This window comes from Poeciliopsis prolifica, unplaced genomic scaffold (genome assembly GCF_027474105.1).
Source record: "Poeciliopsis prolifica strain line A6 unplaced genomic scaffold, Auburn_PproV2 SCAFFOLD088, whole genome shotgun sequence".
In the NCBI taxonomy this organism is placed as follows: Eukaryota; Metazoa; Chordata; class Actinopteri; order Cyprinodontiformes; family Poeciliidae; genus Poeciliopsis; species Poeciliopsis prolifica.
The window spans coordinates 529,138-548,221 of record NW_026562463.1 but is presented as its reverse complement, the minus strand read 5'-3'; the positions used below and the strand labels follow the sequence as shown (position 1 = coordinate 548,221).

Sequence of the window (19,084 nt, the reverse complement as noted above, 5' to 3'; positions counted from 1 at the left end):
CTGCTGAAGCTGAGTATGCAATAAAAGCAACCATTTATTTTGTAGTTTCAAAATTGACATTTTCATTCACCGTCCTAATTTTGCACTACTTTGCATCAATCAATCACATACAGTAAAATCAAAATAAAAAAGATTGAACTTTGATGAAATGTGAAGAAGTTCAAGGAGATATATATGCTGTTTTAACATGTAGATCTGTTGGTCTAATTCTATGTTACTGCATATTTAGGAGGAAGGCAGGTACGAAGGTCCCACATTAGCTCAGGCCATTGAGCTGTTTGGTGGGCGGAGATGGAATATGGGCACAGGTGCTGTAGAGAAACAAAGTAACCAGAAAAACAGCCCGCTGAGCATCAATGACAAGTCCAAGAAGAAAAAGAAGGTTCTTGTAAGGGTCAGTACATGTATGAATTCTGTGTTTTGCCTTTCTCCGGAGTATCTTTAACAACTCCAATAACTCAGATTCAAAGGAATTTAAGCTGTGAAGGCTCAAAAAACATTTAAATATCTGATTCTAATAATATTAAACATTATGGCATATAGATGGTTTGAAAAATGACAGATAAAGCAAGTTAAACATAATATTGTCTTTCTTCATGTACTTCAGGGAGACAGTGGGGATGCCACGGATGATGAGATGGTTACCAGGAAGACGCGGAGCTGTAAGGAAGGTTTATATCGAAACGGTCCTGAATCTGACAGCATCGACCAAGAAGAACCAGGTGAGGCCTTTAGGACTGGGAATCGTTAAGAACAAAATATGAATATTGCCAAAACTCTGTATAAGACGTGATCATCACCTCTGCAGATGACAGCTTCCCGGGGCCATTTTCTCTATCATCCAATAAGAGCTCTGGGTTGCTCGCCTCTTCCTCGTCATCGTCTTCTTCCTCCAGCATGGGCGGGTCCAACCACTCCCGTCCACAATCATCTCCAATACTGTCAGGGACGTCCAAGTCACAGCCAGGGTAAAAATAAAAATAAAACACAGCCTCACTTGGATGTAGACCTTATTCTTTTGATTTTGGTCATGATATTTTCTTTCCCTTCTGTTTTTTTCTCTGCAGGGCGTGGAGCAGCAGATCGTGGCACGGCCGAGGTAAAGCCTGCTTCAGGGGCTTCCAGAATCTCATGATTTCTGACAGCACCATGAGCTTCATTGAATTTGTTGAGCTCTTCAAGTCATTCAGGTATTTATGATATGAATTACTGCAAAAATAAATAAATTACATTTGTCGCCTCAATTAAGAGTTTCAATTCTGACCTAAAGTTTATTTTTAAATTTTTCTTTAGCCTTGACACAGTGGTTTAAACATGATAAAAAGCATAAACCAGCATTAAATGTTGTTCTATTCTATTTCAGAATTGAATATAGACACAGTGAATATATTCGGACACAGACGTGCCAAACTCTGCGCTCTTATGTAGTAGTTAGAGTTCTTATCAAATTTCCATAAAGGCAAAATTCTACAATAAATGCCCCTCATAGTTGTCATGTTTAGGGAGTTTTCAAAGGCTTCTGCTCTGCGATTTATTTGGCTTGTCTACATTTTTCCTTGTCCGATGAATAGAAAGAAAAGCTGTGCCCTGATAAGCATTTCTTGTAACGGTCCTCCTACATTTCTTAGATTCTCTCATCTTCTGCCAAGCCTTTTAATTTGTGCTTTCTATAATAATAACCATAGAACAATTTTACTGTTTTATGGATCAAGGTCAGAAAAATGAAACAGACGGGACATAGGAAGAGTTCAAGTAAAACACCTTTTGAGGGCTTTCTTGGAAGGTCTATTGATATACTTTATACCCCTTAAACTTTCACCCATTTTCCCCACATTGCAGTGTGTTTTGTCTGAATTTTTGATAGACCAGCTTAAAATAATAAAAAAAAAGAAGAAATCTTGGCACTACAAGGGTTAGAGTCATATGTGGTAGGAGTAGCACAAGGCTTCTGCCAAGCCTCACAAACAAACCCTAGAAATTTCACAGTTTTTGCTATTCTTGATTGTAATACAGCAGGATGGCCAAACCATCCCCAGTATTTACAGATTTTATGGTTTTAAATTTCATTAAAAGTGTCTTAAATCATAAATTTGACTTGCCAAAACCTATGCATTGCTTTGACCTTTTTTATTTATCCAAATGGAAACTCAAAATGTTTTCACAGTCAGATTAACTAGTTTGTGAGTCAATGTTTGCATGAATTGGACTAAGTTCATCTGTTTGTTTTTCTCCACAGCATCCGAAGCAGGAAGGACCTGAAAGAACTGTTTGACACCTTTGCTGTGCCCTGCAGTCGCTCATGTCCAGAATCCTCCCCTCTCTACACCAATCTCAGGATTGATGACAAAGATACAGGACTACAGCCAGACCTGGGTAACAACACAGAAATTCAAATTTATGCTCAATTACCCTCTTTCTATTCCAGCTTCTTATTGGTTTGTCGGCTGTTTAGACCTACTCACCCGGAATGGATCTGATCTTGGCCTGTTTATCCGGACGAAGCAGCTAATGTCAGACAACCAGAAGCAGATCTCAGATGCGATTGCGGCGGCCAGCATCGTGACAAACGGCACAGGGGTGGAGAATGCATCGCTGGGCGTTTTGGGATTGGCTATACCACAACTCAATGACTTTTTAGTGAACTGTCAGAGAGAGCACCTGAGCTATGACGAGATTCTCAGCATCATACAGGTACAAATCTGGAGCAAGGTGGACAATAATACAGGTTATACCTCAGTAATGAGAAAAAATGTAACACTTTGTGTCTACTATTTATTTCTCTTGCAGAGGTTTGAGCCTTCATCAACCATGAGACAAATGGGTTGGATGTCCTTCGAAGGTTTTGCAAGGTATAGCACAAAGTATACATTAAACTTTAATTTGGTGGAAAAATATAGTCCTTTAAGAAATTTCTTCTTTAACTTTTCCACATTTTATCTTGGTACAGCTGCAAAGATTCATGTTTTTATTGCCCTTATATGTGACAGACAAACACAAAGTCATCATTTTGTAATATTTTGTACGGTAATATTTTTTTAATAAATATCAAAAACAATTAGTGTATATATAAATTGAACCACCTTTACTCTGAAATTCATAAATAAATCCCAATGCACTCTAAGTTTTTAAAAAACCCATTTTTTTGCAGTTTGCCACTGTAAAGTCGAAAATTGCAAACTGTGTGTAGAAGACTCAGCAAAAACTTTAAATCTCTTTAAATAGTTTTTCTTTGTCTGGATTAGGTTTCTGATGGACAAAGACAACTTTGCTTCTAATAATGAGGAATCTCAGATGAATCCAGAGGAGCTGCAGTATCCTCTGTCATATTACTACATCGAGTCTTCTCACAACACCTACCTGACTGGTCATCAGCTCAAAGGAGAATCCTCTGTTGAGCTTTATAGCCATGTAAGTCACACTGTTAAATGGTATAATTTTCAATCAGAAAATCAAGATTTTCAACATTTGTTTCTGTAAATTCTCACATTTTCAGGTTCTTCTTCAAGGCTGTAGGAGTGTGGAGTTGGACTGCTGGGATGGAGATGATGGCATGCCAGTCATTTACCACGGACACACACTCACCACCAAAATTCCCTTTAAGGTCAGATATGGCCATTTATATTTTATAAATATAATTATATTATAAATATAAGCACAAATTAGTCTTTGATTTTTATCACATCATATGATAAAACTATTTTATGAATATTGAGGTCCTGTTGATACATCAAAATTTTTTAAACATTATGAATGTTTACCAACTGGTCTGCACTGAGCGTCATTTACTATCTGTCGTGTGCAATAAGCTTTACAGACATTTTTATTGAAAGTGTAACTCAGTGAGTTTTGATTTAGTTTTGTTTGGACTGTTGTTTGTAAGAAGATCTCCTTGTTCCCCTTATCCCTCAGGATGTGGTGGAAGCCATAAATCGGTCCGCGTTTGTCAACTCTGACATGCCAGTCATATTGTCCATAGAGAACCATTGCTCACTTCTGCAGCAGCGTAAGATGGCTGAAATATTCAAGGTATGATGGGACGCTTTGAGACGTTTGTGAATAATTTGTCTTGGGTTTTGTTGAAGTCTGAGTAGTAGCCAAAAACAAAAACATAAATGTTTTTTTTTCATTAATGGAATACAGTGCCAGTAAGAAGTTGAAATACAGATGTCATTGGCATAAAATTTATATAATAAATCTTGGGCTTTTAACAATGCTTTTTAGCTGTTTTTTTAGACAGGACTGGGGTGATTATGCCATGAATAAGATCAACGAATTATGAATGAGTTATTTTCTGAAGTTTTTTTGTTGGAATTTTTCTCTTACACACTGGACCGAATTATTCATACCAGACACTCTTACTGGATTACCTTATTGACATTAGATAGATGTCAATAAGCATTGTTAGATCTAATTTAATTTGTTTGCTTTATTGCATGGAGCCAGTTTTTTAGCAATATAATTTAGGGCTATTTCACACTTATTGTTATCCTACTTTATCTATTCCAAACAATCTAGATGTTTGTTCACCCAACTATCCTGAAAAAGGAATGGCTCAAATGCAAAGTTAAAACCATCAAAGTTACACCAATGATTAGCGGATTGGTGCTATATACATAAAATAAATTGAATTCAATTGTGTATCCACATTTCTACCCAAAACACTATATTGCCACAGCTTTAACCCTTAATGAAATATGCATTCACAGGTTCCAAGACTTCACATATGTTTTCAATCACTGCATTTTTCAGCTGCTTTGACGATTTAAACAGACAATAGTCCAAGCAACAAAACCCTGAATGTTTTAATCCTCAGATAACTGTTTGTTCCTTTTTGATTTTTTTAAGTTGTATCGTAAACTCGAGGTCATGCCAGATCAGATTTAGGGAAAGAGGGTTAAATCATGCAATGTCACCATGTTTTCATCCAAGAAAACTTCACATCATTTCCTCTTCCTTGGAGACTCACTTCTGACGATCTTGATAAATGAAAGTCTTTAAAGTTCAAACAGCTCTGTGCCCCTTGACAGTTTACATCACCCTGGTCATGTTTATTTTTTGTTGTCTTTTGCAGTGTCTTGAGTTGATAAAGACACTTTAATTTTTACTTGAGCTTCAGACATCCTTTTTTTTTCCTCTTTCATGCTGATGTCATCCATCATATTTTAATGTTTTTTTTCCATTAGACTGTGTGTGGGGAGCGTCTTGTGACTCGTTTCCTTTTTGAGAGTGACTTCAGCGATGACCCTCACCTGCCATCCCCACTGCAGCTGCGTGGGAAGATCCTCCTCAAGAACAAGAAGCTGAAAGCCCATCAGGCACCGGTGGACATCCTCAAACAAAAGGTTTGGATAAAACAGCTCCCATCCACATGTTGCATAATTTATATTTCCTCAGAGTGATTCTGGTAAAGAACCTCTAGGTTCCTTTAGTTTATTACATATTAAGCACCGCTGCTTTGTTTAGAGTGCCGTGAGACATAAATAATAGATCAATCAATCAATCAATCAAATTTTATTTGTATAGCACATTTCAGCTACAAGGCATTTCAAAGTGCTTTACATCATAAACACAAAACACAAAGGCATGCAACATAGAATAAAATACCAAGTTTTTTTTTTTTTTTTTTTTTTTCTTTTTTTCCCCCTTCATTCCCTCTTCTTTCCCTTTCTTCCCCCTTCCCTTTGACACGGAATTTAAGCGCCTGTTACCGCCGGACTCCGCCGTCCGTTTAACCACGGGTATTCGCCGGGCCCCGTTGCCCACAACAGAAAAAAAAAAAAAAAAAAAAAAAAAAAAAAAAAAAAAAAAAAAATTACATACATATCCACAAAATCAAATTCATACATATAGGCATCAACTGGGCCTTTAAACCTTTGGTACTTTAGTCAAGATATTATTTGACAAGGACTCCAACCTAGAATTTATGGTACTTTAGTCAAAATACTATTTGACAAGGACTCCAACCTAGAATTTATGGTACTTTAGTCAAGATATTATTTGACAAGGACTCCAACCTAGAATTTATGGTACTTTAGTCAAAATACTATTTGACAAGGACTCCAACCTAGAATTTATGGTACTTTAGTCAAGATATTCTTTGACAAGGACTCCAACCTAGAATTTATGGTACTTTAGTCAAAATACTATTTGACAAGGACTCCAACCTAGAATTTATGGTACTTTAGTCAAAATACTATTTGACAAGGACTCCAACCTAGAATTTATGGTACTTTAGTCAAGATATTATTTGACAAGGACTCCAACCTAGAATTTATGGTACTTTAGTCAAAATACTATTTGACAAGGACTCCAACCTAGAATTTATGGTACTTTAGTCAAGATATTATTTGACAAGGACTCCAACCTAGAATTTATGGTACTTTAGTCAAATACTATTTGACAAGGACTCCAACCTAGAATTTATGGTACTTTAGTCAAGATATTCTTTGACAAGGACTCCAACCTAGAATTTATGGTACTTTAGTCAAAATACTATTTGACAAGGACTCCAACCTAGAATTTATGGTACTTTAGTCAAAATACTATTTGACAAGGACTCCAACCTAGAATTTATGGTACTTTAGTCAAGATATTATTTGACAAAGACTCCAACCTAGAATTTATGGTACTTTAGTCAAAATACTATTTGACAAGGACTCCAACCTAGAATTTACGGTACTTTAGTCAAGATATTATTTGACAAGGACTCCAACCTAGAATTTACGGTACTTTAGTCAAGATATTATTTGACAAGGACTCCAACCTAGAATTTATGGTACTTTAGTCAAAATACTATTTGACAAGGACTCCAACCTAGAATTTATGGTACTTTAGTCAAGATATTATTTGACAAGGACTCCAACCTAGAATTTATGGTACTTTAGTCAAAATACTATTTGACAAGGACTCCAACCTAGAATTTATGGTACTTTAGTCAAAATACTATTTGACAAGGACTCCAACCTAGAATTTATGGTACTTTAGTCAAGATATTATTTGACAAGGACTCCAACCTAGAATTTAGCTGATATTACATTTCAAATGCAACTCTAAACAGGTGCGTTTTTACTTGAGATTTGAAGGAAGTCAGGGTTTCCGCTGTTTTACAGTTTTCTGGAAGTTTGTTCCAAATTTTTGGTCCATAGATGCTGAAAGCTGCTTCTCCTCTCTTGGTTCTGGTTCTGGGGATGCAGAGCAGACCAGAACCAGAAGACCTGAGAGGTCTGGAAGGTTGATACAACAACAGCAGATCTTTGATGTATTGTGGTGCCAAACCATTCAGTGATTTGTAAACTAACAACAGTATTTTAAAATCTATTCTTTGAGCTACAGGGAGCCAGTGGAGGGACTTTAAAACTGGTGTTATGTGCTCTATTTTCCTGGTTCTAGTGAGAACGCGAGCAGCAGCATTCTGAATCAGTTGCAGCTGTTTGATTGATTTATTGGACAGGCCTGTGAAGATGCTGTTGCAATAATCAATGCGACTAAAGACAAATGCATGGATGAGTTTCTCTAGATCTGGCTGAGACATTAGTCCTCTAATCCTGGAGATGTTCTTCAGGTGATAGAAGGCCGATTTTGTTACTGTCTTTATGTGGCTCTCGAGGTTCAAGTCCGAGTCCATCACTACTCCCAGGTTTCGGGCCTGATCTCTAGGTTTTAGTTGTAATAACTGAAGCTGTGCATTGACTCTAGATCGTTCCTCTTTAGGTCCAAAAATAAGGACTTCAGTTTTATTTTTGTTCAGTTGGAGAAAGTTTTGGCACATCCACACATTTATTTGTTCTAAACATTTATTCAGTGATTGGATGGGTTCAGAGTCACTGGTGACATCGTAATGTAGAGCTGTGTGTCATCCGCATAGTTGTGGTAGCTAATATTATTAGATGCAAGTGTGCTGAAATGTATGCCCGATTTCTATTTAGTGAAAACAAGGATTTCAATTGTGCATTCTCTGTGAAGAACAACTTTATGTTTGAAATTATGAGCAATATAGATCGTCCTTCTGATAATATCTATGTAAACTCATTCACAGGCTCACCAGCTGGCACACATGCAGGCCCAGGCCAGCAACGGATCACCAGGAGTATCTTCCCCTAACAATCATGCCAATGAAGAAGAGGAAGAAGAAGAAGATGAATATGACTATGATTATGAGTCTCTGTCAGATGGTGAGGATAACTGTGCTTTGAAATGGGGGGGAAACTAACTCCAAAGCTGCACTCGATTAAAGAGGCCCAATGGGATTTCAGTGAACTCAAAGCAAACTTGAATATGCCCCCACTTAAAGTTTTTATGTTGTCTCCTATCATTCACTTTCTGTTCACTACTCTATTCTGTCCTTCCTCTTTTTAACAGCTAATTGTGTTTTGTTGACACTTTATTCTTTTTTGTTTCATTTTCCCTTTTTCTTGCCTGTTTTCCACTTAGCTGATGTCCTCACAGCCTCTACTGCCTCATATGGCCTAGAAGGTAAATCCTCTAAAGTGCCTCTTTAAGCTTCTGGTTTTTCTCTGTAATTGTTGTGCAGTGGAAGCTGGTGCTCTTTCAGAAGATTTGTCTGTGACAACCTCAGAGGTTTATTAGAGAACATCAGTAAACAAACGACACCAATAAGGCAAATAATACAATATAGTTAAATCCATCATCTAACAATATAAATGTAGAATCCAGCTGGACTAATAAGCTTGGGTAAAGGGTCAATAATCATAGAAGCAACCAATAATTCAATTTTAATTCTGGATTAGCTTTAGAGGGCTTCCCCTCCTGGAGATTTATGGTTGTTATGTGGCAAATTTGGAAAAGTTCGAAGGGGTGTGAATACTTAAAAGAACAATAACTGCATAAAATACTTTATTTAGATATTGATGCTAAAACTCAAGTGTCTTTTCACAGGATACTGTGATTATTTGGTGCTTTTATACCACTGCATAATCTTTACAGATGAAACACCGGGATGAAGAAGTGCGTTAGTGATTGCTGCTGTTGCTGCTGTCTGTGTGCTGCTTGTGTGGATCAAAGGTCCTGCTCTGCTCTGTGTTGCTTTCTGGCATGGGAACTAGCACTTCAATCTGTTTTGCAGTGAAATATTTATTTATAATCTTTGATACTTGACAGTAATAAAATAAAAGTGACGCAAACAGATTGAACGTCTCCTGCAGCACATTTGCAACAGAGTATTTTCAGATTTTACACCTCAGCTTAGGGACAACTGTTTGTTTTTGTAGTTCATTACTCAGTGACATCAGCAGTGTTTGTGCCTTTACGTACTGTTTGCAGTCGAGTTTGTAGACCCTCAGATCAAAAATCTGTGAACGTTCAGTTTAGAGAAATCTGAGACTGTTTTCTGTCTCAACACGTTCACTAAACTTTGACCTGAGCTTTTTTTTTTTTTTTGTTATATGGACTGCTAACGTGAAACGGGCTCATCTTCCTGCATAATAACAGCTGTATAAACGCAATGCCGGCAGGGAACTTGTGCACATTTGTATGAGTTAGCCTTGAAGCCTTGCGATTAAAATTGGATTCCTATTGATAAAACTTAACACTTATTGTCAACGTATAATGCTGTCTTTAGAGTTGCTCTTTGTCCCACAGAGATAAGATCCCCCTTCCTCTTTTCCTCCGTACTGTATTTGTCTGTGACCTCGTCAGCGGCTGGGCAGACTCATCAGGGAAGCAAAACAAAGCCATCTGGTTTCTCAGGCCCTACATTGCCCCTGTGCTGAACAACAAACCAGGGGAAACTACCCTGCCGTGGTCTCAGCCACAGCCCTGCCCTTAAATTTACTATTCCCTGGTTGTCCCTGTTTGACAAATTCACCGTTAATAGACCTTTAGAAGGTCAGAAAAATACTTTGAGCAAGTATTGGGGAAAAAAATACTTGCTCAGAAATATTAACCAATAAACTTATCAAATGCAACGTAAACAAGTAATCCTCCACCCTGTTTCTTTTATGTTATGAGCTTTAGCACTAACTTCAGCTTGCCCTTCAAATACAAACACTTCAGTTCGAATTTGGCAAGTTCCCTCCCTTTCTGGTTAAACAGTAGCTCCCTCCTGTCACACTTTGGCCCACCTCTTCAGCTGCTGTCTTCAGCCCAACGTTAAACCTCAGCTTGGTTGTGAAACCGCTTTTTAAAAACATTCCAAATGTTAGGAATTAAGATTTTCCAAATAAAAAGCCTCCAAGCCTTTTAAACTGATGTATGTTTTTTTTTTTTTTTTCGTCTTTACTGTTTTGGCTTTTATTTCTGTGTAGGAGGAAAAGGGAGCATACAAACAAACTCCTGCTGTTGCTTCTGTTTACAGCTAAGAAAAAGTGTTTTGAATATTTCTTTTCAAGCTTGTGAGCTTTTGCTTCAGAAAGGCTTATCAGCTCCCCCAGTGGAAAAGAATATGCTTGTTAGCTGCTTAATGTATTTGAAATAACTTTTTTTGTTGATGAACATTATAGTTGAAGAAAATTTGGAATTACTATTTTACTTTGATATCAACACATCCAATTTCGCAGTAACAAAGCATTGTTGCAGTGCTTTGATTTTTTTCTCTTACTTAATTTTTCAGATCACTAAACACATTTTAGCATTTCATACAAAAATATAGACAACAAAGAGTAATAATAATTGTCCCCTAAATCTGATAAATGCCATCACAAATTTTGGATAACAAGCTATATGCCTTAATTTTGCTGTGGAGAAAATATCAGTTAAGAAAACATGTCTGATGCCAAAGATGTCTAGGGTTTGACTAGGCCATTCCAAAACTTTTATTTAGTTTTTGAATCATTCTAAGTTGAACCTCTTGGTGTTCTTCTTCATACATTTTCTGATAGCAAACAGGGTTCAGGATTTTACAGAGACGCCAAAGTTTTAAAAAATGCTGGTTTTGATTCAGTTTTCTTTCTCTACTATCCTGTTTTATTGTACAGACAACATCCTGGATGACAAGCCCGATGCTAAGAGCTCAGCTGACAAGGAGGAGCAAAGCGTTGACGAAATACCAAAGAGGATGAAGAAGGCCGACAACATGATGCAGAGTAAAGGAAAGGTTAGGAACCTAAAATCATAAACCAGCTTCTTCCTTTCATTGATAGTTTTACTAATTTATTATATTTTCATGTCCGGACCTGCAGGTGTTTGACATGGAGCTGGGTGAGGAGTTTTACCTTCCTCAGAACAAGAAGGAGAGCCGTCAGATCGCACAGGAGCTCTCTGACCTCATCATCTACTGCCAGGCTATAAAATTCCCTGGTATGGTTTTACTCTTAGTGTTGCATTTTCCCACAGATGGACATTAAACGTTCAGTGTATTTATCTAGATACTTACGATGATTTCATTTTTGTTTTTGCTTTTATTGCTGTCTTTTCAAGAAATAAATGGTAGTAATTTTTACAACTCTTGCTATCCCATACAGAAAACCCACTAAGCTCATGACTCCTTGTACCCCTTTGGGAAATTGTGGCCACTTTATTATGCTTCAGTTTTCCGTAGAAGTTGATTTAACCATCGTTAGTTTTACTGGGTTGCAAGAAGATGTTTTGGGAATATCCTCATCTCCTCTATAAGTAAGCCGGAATCTAAGACTCTTCACTTGCTCTGCCTTTTAGACTTCAAAGTTTAACTTGACTACATCCTCAGTTCTTCAAATCAGAACATTTGACTTTGTTTTCTTTATGCACTCATGATGTTGCCTGTATCATCTTCAGAGGAATCTGTCTTCATTCCTCACTGCGATTTATCTCAAATATTTCTCTTTGTGCTTTAAATACAAAACCTCATCAGTGCTTCCATGTCTAAAAGATCGTCTTCTCGTTAAATGACATATGCCAGTGTTTCCACTAGTATTTTATTTGTTTACAGTTTCCAGAGACAAGAATGTAAGAAAGGAAGCAGGATGATTGGCTCATTTCACAAAGGCAGCAGGACTGGCACTATTCCTGTTCTGTCCTGAATGCTAACAATGTACCATAGAAAATTGTGTGCAAATATCTACATTTTACATTTTTATTAAAAGCAGAAATTCTTGATGCCATTGATTATAGTAACACGCTTATTTTTATCCTTCATTTTTTTTGCTTTCCCTCATATTTGAAGTAAATGCATACGGACTTAATTTTGCATAAATAAATCCACTTTAAGAAAATTCTGTGTGAGGATAGGATGAGCCTATAAAAAATAGAATGTTCCTAAATAAACATTGACTAACGCTTTCTTCACGTCAAAGTAAGACTAATAATGGATCTCGCCAAACAGATAAAATGAGCAATTGTCACTCTTAAAGAGAAAAAAATAAATAAATTATGGCACCCTCCTTAATATTGGTAAAAAAAAACTTGCTTTCTGTGGAGTTGGACTCCAAACTGAGAAGTGCACACTTTTCCACAATACACATATAAGCAGATTGTGTGGCAACAGAGGCAAGTTGGGAGTTTACTGCTACTTCAGGCTCCAGAGCCTCTGTGTCATCAACTCAGATTAATCACTGGCTGAAAAGTGATTTTGTTTTTATGCCTTGTGACTGTTCATATGCTGCACAGCAGAGTACAGCATGAGATTAAAATTATTGACCAAAATGGGTGGCTGTTTTCTTTACTTCTTTTCAAAATTTCTAAAGTGCCTCATTCTGATGACTTTTTGATATTTTGTCCTCACAGTAAGTCTGAAACTGATGGTGAAGTTGTAGAAATCTCCCACACTTACAGCAGAATTCCCTATATTTTTAGGAAATGGTTAGATATTTCTTGGTGGTGGTGACATCTTGGCACAGTATTAGAAAATTATATTTTATTTATCTAACTAAATGAGGTTTAATTAGATCGTGGACTCCATTGGTTGATATTAACCATAGTTAAAAGGGACTATGAATGGCATTGTATAATCCACTGTAATCTTTAAAAATGTGCTTTTTATCTGCCTGCAGGTCTGTCTACCTTGTCTCCATCTGGCTCTGGTAGAGGAAAGGACAGAGGAAAAAGCAGGAAGTCCATATTTGGAACAGCTCCTTCTCGCTGTGGCGCAACAGGGGAGGTCACAGCCCAAAGCCGCACCCCAGGAAAAGGTATGTAGTTCCTAGAAATGCACCTGATTTAACAGAAAACAGAAGATAAACAGACCAACCTGTCACTTGTTAATTAAAGAACATTTACGATGGATTGGAGTAGTATAGTTAAGGGTATTCGTAATTAACAATTAGTCTAAGATAGTTCAGATTTTTTTCTTGATAATTTCTATTATTTTGCCATATTATAGAAGACTAAAAATACTGATTTCAAAAGTTTTCCTTGCTCTTTCTGTAGGTGGCTCTGAACGGCTCAGCTGGGAGGAACAGCAGACATCCCCTGTACTCAACCCCCCCACTTCGCTCAGCGCCATCATCCGCACACCCAAATGTTACCACATCTCATCCGTCAACGAGAACGCAGCCAAGCGACTGTGTCGGCGGTACTCTCAGAAGCTGATCCAACACACAGAGTGCCAGCTGCTCCGGACATATCCAGCAGCTACCAGAATCGACTCCACGAATCCCAACCCTCTGCTCTTCTGGCTGCATGGAATTCAGCTGGTGGCCCTCAACTATCAGACAGACGGTGAGAAAAATGTGCTGACCTGCTTAGGTACATGTCAGTCGAGGTATGAAGCGGGATAAAATGCAGATTATGTCTACTTGATAAAGTGCAACATGGGCTTTGAGTTTCTACATAAGTCTATAGCATATTTGAATTGCCTTGGAGCCCTTAGTTCCAGATCTGCCAGAGCAGTAAGTAAATATAAAAGTTGCTTTTAAATCATTTCATTTGTTAAAAGAAAAAGGCTAAATGACTTTAAATTAATTTCTCACCAAACCTAATAAGTAGTTGAAAGCCTTTTTCAACCAGTGGGTCCTAATAAATTTGTTTTTCCAAGTCACAATGTGTTGCTTTTTTATGTCAGACAGATTGTATTTAAGTAAATCTTGCTCAATAGAGTAGTCAGGTCTGCGTGTGGCAAGACAAACTGAAATTAGCTTCCTCAAAAATAATTTAGTAATTAAGTCATAATTTAGCAACAAGAAAATTACCATTTATTTTAGGTGTGTCAAAGAAAGCAAAAACAGAGAAGATTTGTAAAGCAGAAGTATTTTTTAGAGGATTGCAGTGTCTGTTCTTATCCTTTGAATATTCCCTACTAAATCATGGCTGCATCATCTTTAAAACATAAACTCATGCATGAAAGTGATTTATGTGACGAGAATGCTCACAGTCACATTAAGTATTTGCTTTTTAGAAAGGCTCTCTCAGATGCAGTTTGAAAGAATGGCAGTGTTAAACATGAGGAGACAATTTTATTGTCTCTTAAGAGCAGTTTACATGCTGACCACATTCTGTTTTTGTGAGAAAATACCTCAACTCAGTAATGTGAGCCCACGCTGCCGCCGTTTCCCACAAACAGAAGTCAGTTCCTTCTACACTGTTGCTAGTTTGTGCAAAAGTCCTGCTTGTTCTGTTGCGTTAAAAGTTTAGATTTTTTTTCCCTTCTCCTCAGATCTGCCGATGCAGTTAAACACAGCGTTGTTTGAGGCTAATGGTGGCTGTGGCTATGTTCTGAAGCCTGCTGTGCTCTGGGACCGTAGCTGTCCACTTTATCAGCAGTTCTGTCCGATGGAAAGAGACCTGGAGAAAATGAGCCCAGCAGTCTATTCCCTCACTGTGAGTTCAAACATCACTCAGGATGACAACATTTTTACAATTGTTCCTGCATGTTTAAATTTTAAGATGACACATTTTGTTGTTATTTGTATAAATGTAAAAAAGAACTTCCCTAATGTACATCAAATGTTAGTCTAGGATCTTAAAAACAAGAAAATACACACAAAACCCATGGCTGTATTGCCTTTTTTGGATGGAAGTTGATCAGGTTGACCTTTTTTAAAGTTGTTGCTGACGTTAATAAAGTATTATTCGCCAGGACGCTTTTAATCTGGTCGTAAACTCATGTACCAGAACAAAGAGTATAAACAGGAGTGACTCGACACAAAAATCACACTGTGTTCCTGTGTGGGGGAACACAGTGAAGGTAAATCCCTATTTTGCAGGTCAGGGTGACTGTGAATGCAGTGCTCTCAGACCCACCTGTTCTTTAGTGCCGAACGATATATTTAGAAAGAAATGACAGCATCTCACATCATGCTTTCCTCTCAGCTTGTTTCTGGACAGAACGTCTGTCCGGGTAACAGCTCCGGCAGCCCCTGCATCGAGGTAGACGTCCTGGGAATGTCGGTCGACACCTACCATTTCCGCACCAAGCCCATCCACCGCAACACCCTCAACCCGATGTGGAGCGAGCACTTTCAGTTCACGGTGCATTTCAAGGAGATGTGTTTCCTGCGATTCGCCGTGGTAGAGAACAACAGCTCCCAGATCACAGCTCAGAGAACTCTGCCTCTGAAAGCCCTCAAACCAGGTTGGAGTCACACAGCTGACAACAAATAAGTCGCAGTAAATAAATGGAATAATAAATAATATATATTTGTGTTAATCCTCATCGCATGTGTAGATTGTGAATATTTTTAGGGGCCTTAACACTTCTGTAAATCATTACACATTTAGAAAATTTCACTGTCATTTTAAAGACATAATTAAAGAAATATATATATATATTTCTTTAATATTAAGAAATATATATATATATATTTCTTTAATTAGAGTATAGTTATTGTTTTTTTTGTGTTTTAGGTTACAGGCATGTTCAGCTGAGAACGCAGCATAATGAACCTCTCGAAGTCTCCAGCTTATTCATCTACAGCTACAGAACAGAGGAAGGTCCCACAGGGGGCGCCACTCCCTCATCTTTGGTAAGACTTGCTCAGGTCTGGTGCTGAGATTGCAGCAGTTCAAACAAGATTTGATCGCTTAAGTGCACTTGTAAAACTTCAAAGCCTTCATAAGGACACATCCTCATTAAAGTTTAACAAGTGATAGACTGCAACCCAGGAATGTTCAAAGCAACTCCTACTGGCCCAGTCAGCAACATCAAAACTCGCTTTGGTTTGACTTTCTCGCTCTGAGGAGAGTGTCGATTAAAGCAGAAATGTCATGTCAGGAAGTTTCATAACCTGCCGCGTCGTGCGTGGTCTGCTCTCTCCACAGCTGTTTAGTTCGGAGGAGAAGCGTGTTTCAGAGCAGCACAGGGTGACAGTACATGGGGCTCCTGGTCCAGAACCCTTCAAAGTCTTCTCTGTAACGGAGCAGACCACTGCCAAACAGCTGCTGGACATGGTACGTGCGACAGAAATGAAAAATGAAAAAGTGACTGAGGCAGGAGTGAAAGAAATAAACGTGCATTTGTCATTTATGTGTGTTCAGGTTGTGACATCTGGAGAAAACCCTTTTGAGTATTTCTTGTGTGAGGAAAAAGTGCCCCTGCTGAAGGAGCGCAGCGAGGTGAAGCGCTGCGCTCAGTATCGGCCGCTGGCCCCTGAGGAAGAGGTGGTCAGGCTCGTCAGCAGCTGGGACGCAGACGATGGATATGTGGGGAGGATCTGCATCAAAACAAGAGAGGAGGTACAAGCAAACTGAGCAGCATCCTGTGCTTCACTTCATCTGCATGATGTAATGTAGACTCTAGTGCCCTCTTCTGGTTATCTCTTAAAAATGCATTTCAGTGAGTGAGATTCTAATGTTCATAAATTTTATGTATTTCAATGATTCTGTTCAAGAACACAATAAATTATGTAAAATTACTATGCACATGGAATGCCTGATCTAAAGCATATGGAGAATCAACAGAATATTGTCAAATTGAGACACCAGATCAAACATCGCAGACAAGCTGAAGGCAGCTGCATGCTTTTTATACCATTCTGTATTGATGCAGCTGAAATGACACTGATAGTATCTATAGATTTCCTTTTTTTTTCTATTTTTGAGTCTTACCCTTCATTTCTGTGTCCTGCTGTGATCACATTTGTGGAGCCCCAAGCACTTTCAGCACCATTATATCCGAATGATTCTGGTTATGATGAATTTCTTTTTTTTAATTCTATGTGTGTGTGTGCGTGTGTGTGTGTGTCGGGGGGGGGGGGCATATGTTCTATCTACAGGTGTAAATAAAGTAACTTAAAGAGCCCCAAACAAGTATTGCCTGCATAAACAGTGCAACACATGAACGTCCTTTTCATTCGGCTGACATTTCTTTATTGAAAATACTTTCTTTTGTTTCTGTTTTTATATTCAAGTTTTTGTGATTTTATAGCTGTAAGCCATAATGATCAAAATTAACAGAATAAACACTTTCGATGTGTCACTCTGCGTGTAATATAAATATTTAATGTATTTTCTTCCTTTCGATTTCCAAAATAAACAAACATTTCGATCATATTGTAATTTAATTAAAATGCACCTGTATTTTGTTCATTTCATTTATCCAGAACCTTACTGACAAAATCACTGTCCTGGAGAGAGAGGAGGAGGCGACAGTGGGGGGGAAGGACGCAGCAGGAGGTGGTGGCGGCAGTGGAGGAGAGGATGAGATGTTCTTAGTTCAGGTCCATGAAGTTTCACCAGAACAGCCTCACACTGTGATCAAAGCCCCACGGTACAGCACGGCTCAGGACATCATCCAGCAGGTGGGTCCCTAAGAAATTATTAAAGCGTGCCACAGAATTCCAGCTTTATGATTTCTATATCATACTTTTTTCCCATGTTTTCTTTTCCTTTTTCTTTTGAGTAGACACTGTCAAAGGCAAAGTATTCCTACAGCATTCTATGCAATCCCAATCCCTGTGACTATGTGTTGGTGGAGGAGGTCAGCAGGGAGGCCGGTACTAAGAAGTCCTCCGCCACCAAGCCCCTTCAGCGGGTGCTGCTGGATCACGAGTGCGTCTACCAAGCTCAGAACCGCTGGCGAGGCGCTGGGAAGTTCATTCTTAAACTCAAAGAGCAGGTAGCTCGAAACACAGAAAGATATTTCCAGAACAAGAGGCTTTTTTTTGTTTTTTAGCTTTCAGTGTTTCATGCTTTGTTTTCAGGTGATGTTTTTGTCCCAGTTGTGTTTTCCCAGTATTATTGTTTTATGAGCAGAAACAATGTGTGGCTGCTACACGTGTTTGTCATCTTTGTGCTTCTACTTGCAGCATTACACGTAAAGCAAACTGTTTCTCATGTTCTAACGTGCTGTTCAAGTTGTGTGTTATTTTTTTAACAGTCATAATGGTTTTAGTGTACCTGCTGCTGCTGCATTTGGTTTTGTGTTTGTGCTCGGCTTCCTTTCCATGTTTTTTTGTGATTTATCTTGCATTTTTAATGAGCTTGTAAACAGTTTTTTTTTTCTTATCTGCAATTTATTTATTTATTATTATTTTTTGCATCTGACACCTTTTGCTGTGAAACTGAAAATAAAGCTCGCTAAATAAAGCTTAAAGTAATTTTTTAAAGTTCCTTTTAGTGTGCTCTCATTGACAAATGATACCTAAGTGAAATAGCAAATAAATCAGGTTACCACACAGAGGAAAAAATGAGAGGAAACCTGGATTCTGCCTTGATATTAAAGAGATTGAAATAATCATTTGGGACATTTCTTATTTTGTTCCACTAACACCAAACCCCTTCTTCTTCCAGTTGGTGCGGGAGGACAAAAAGAAAGTGATTTCCTTTGCCAGTGAGCTGAAAAAGTTAACCAGTCGCAGCCGCAGCATGACGACGGGCATGGCAGCAGACGGCCCCACGCAGAGTAAGGATGAGCGAGCTGCATGCTGTGTGGCTCTGACAGAGCTCCAGGAGTGAGGCTCACAATTTGCCTGGTGTCTGTGCATGGAGAGGCAACAGAGGTATTGTATGCTGTCTATAACCTCTAACATTACATAACACAATTGCCTTACATATTGCCCTCTCTAACAGCACTTTCAAAATAAGAGCAATTGAATATTTTTCTTTATAATTTGAGCAGAGTTTCAAAGTTGTATTGATTTCCCTGGGGTATAAATATCATGCAACACATGACACAACCTCTGGCTTGATGAGGACCCAGGTTTTTCCAGTCAATAAGAAAACACAATTTTCAGTGATCATAACAGTAAATGTGGTATAATATTCTCCAACGCTCACT

The 19,084-nt window shown here is 38.2% G+C and overlaps 1 protein-coding gene across 3 annotated transcripts in view; it reads left to right on the top strand.

Annotated features, from left to right (window-relative positions):
* plce1 (phospholipase C, epsilon 1) overlaps positions 1–19,084 on the top strand; it is an 81,761-nt gene that overhangs the window by 60,505 nt on the left and 2,172 nt on the right. Inside the window, exons 20-44 of one of the 3 annotated variants that reach the window (XM_055022611.1) lie at positions 230–394; positions 608–722; positions 809–968; positions 1,068–1,190; positions 2,237–2,373; positions 2,453–2,691; positions 2,788–2,849; positions 3,243–3,408; positions 3,494–3,601; positions 3,910–4,026; positions 5,184–5,342; positions 8,036–8,171; positions 8,431–8,472; positions 10,932–11,050; positions 11,136–11,253; positions 12,924–13,061; positions 13,300–13,590; positions 14,525–14,688; positions 15,181–15,442; positions 15,715–15,833; positions 16,129–16,257; positions 16,345–16,542; positions 17,409–17,606; positions 17,711–17,923; positions 18,598–18,709. In XM_055022611.1, the coding sequence (XP_054878586.1) occupies positions 230–394; positions 608–722; positions 809–968; positions 1,068–1,190; positions 2,237–2,373; positions 2,453–2,691; positions 2,788–2,849; positions 3,243–3,408; positions 3,494–3,601; positions 3,910–4,026; positions 5,184–5,342; positions 8,036–8,171; positions 8,431–8,472; positions 10,932–11,050; positions 11,136–11,253; positions 12,924–13,061; positions 13,300–13,590; positions 14,525–14,688; positions 15,181–15,442; positions 15,715–15,833; positions 16,129–16,257; positions 16,345–16,542; positions 17,409–17,606; positions 17,711–17,923; positions 18,598–18,709 (3,790 nt within the window). Of the gene's footprint in view, positions 1–229; positions 395–607; positions 723–808; positions 969–1,067; positions 1,191–2,236; positions 2,374–2,452; positions 2,692–2,787; positions 2,850–3,242; positions 3,409–3,493; positions 3,602–3,909; positions 4,027–5,183; positions 5,343–8,035; positions 8,172–8,430; positions 8,473–10,931; positions 11,051–11,135; positions 11,254–12,923; positions 13,062–13,299; positions 13,591–14,524; positions 14,689–15,180; positions 15,443–15,714; positions 15,834–16,128; positions 16,258–16,344; positions 16,543–17,408; positions 17,607–17,710; positions 17,924–18,597; positions 18,807–19,084 lie in introns of all 3 variants that reach the window. The other 2 variants (XM_055022612.1, XM_055022613.1) reach the window with 2 other exon arrangements.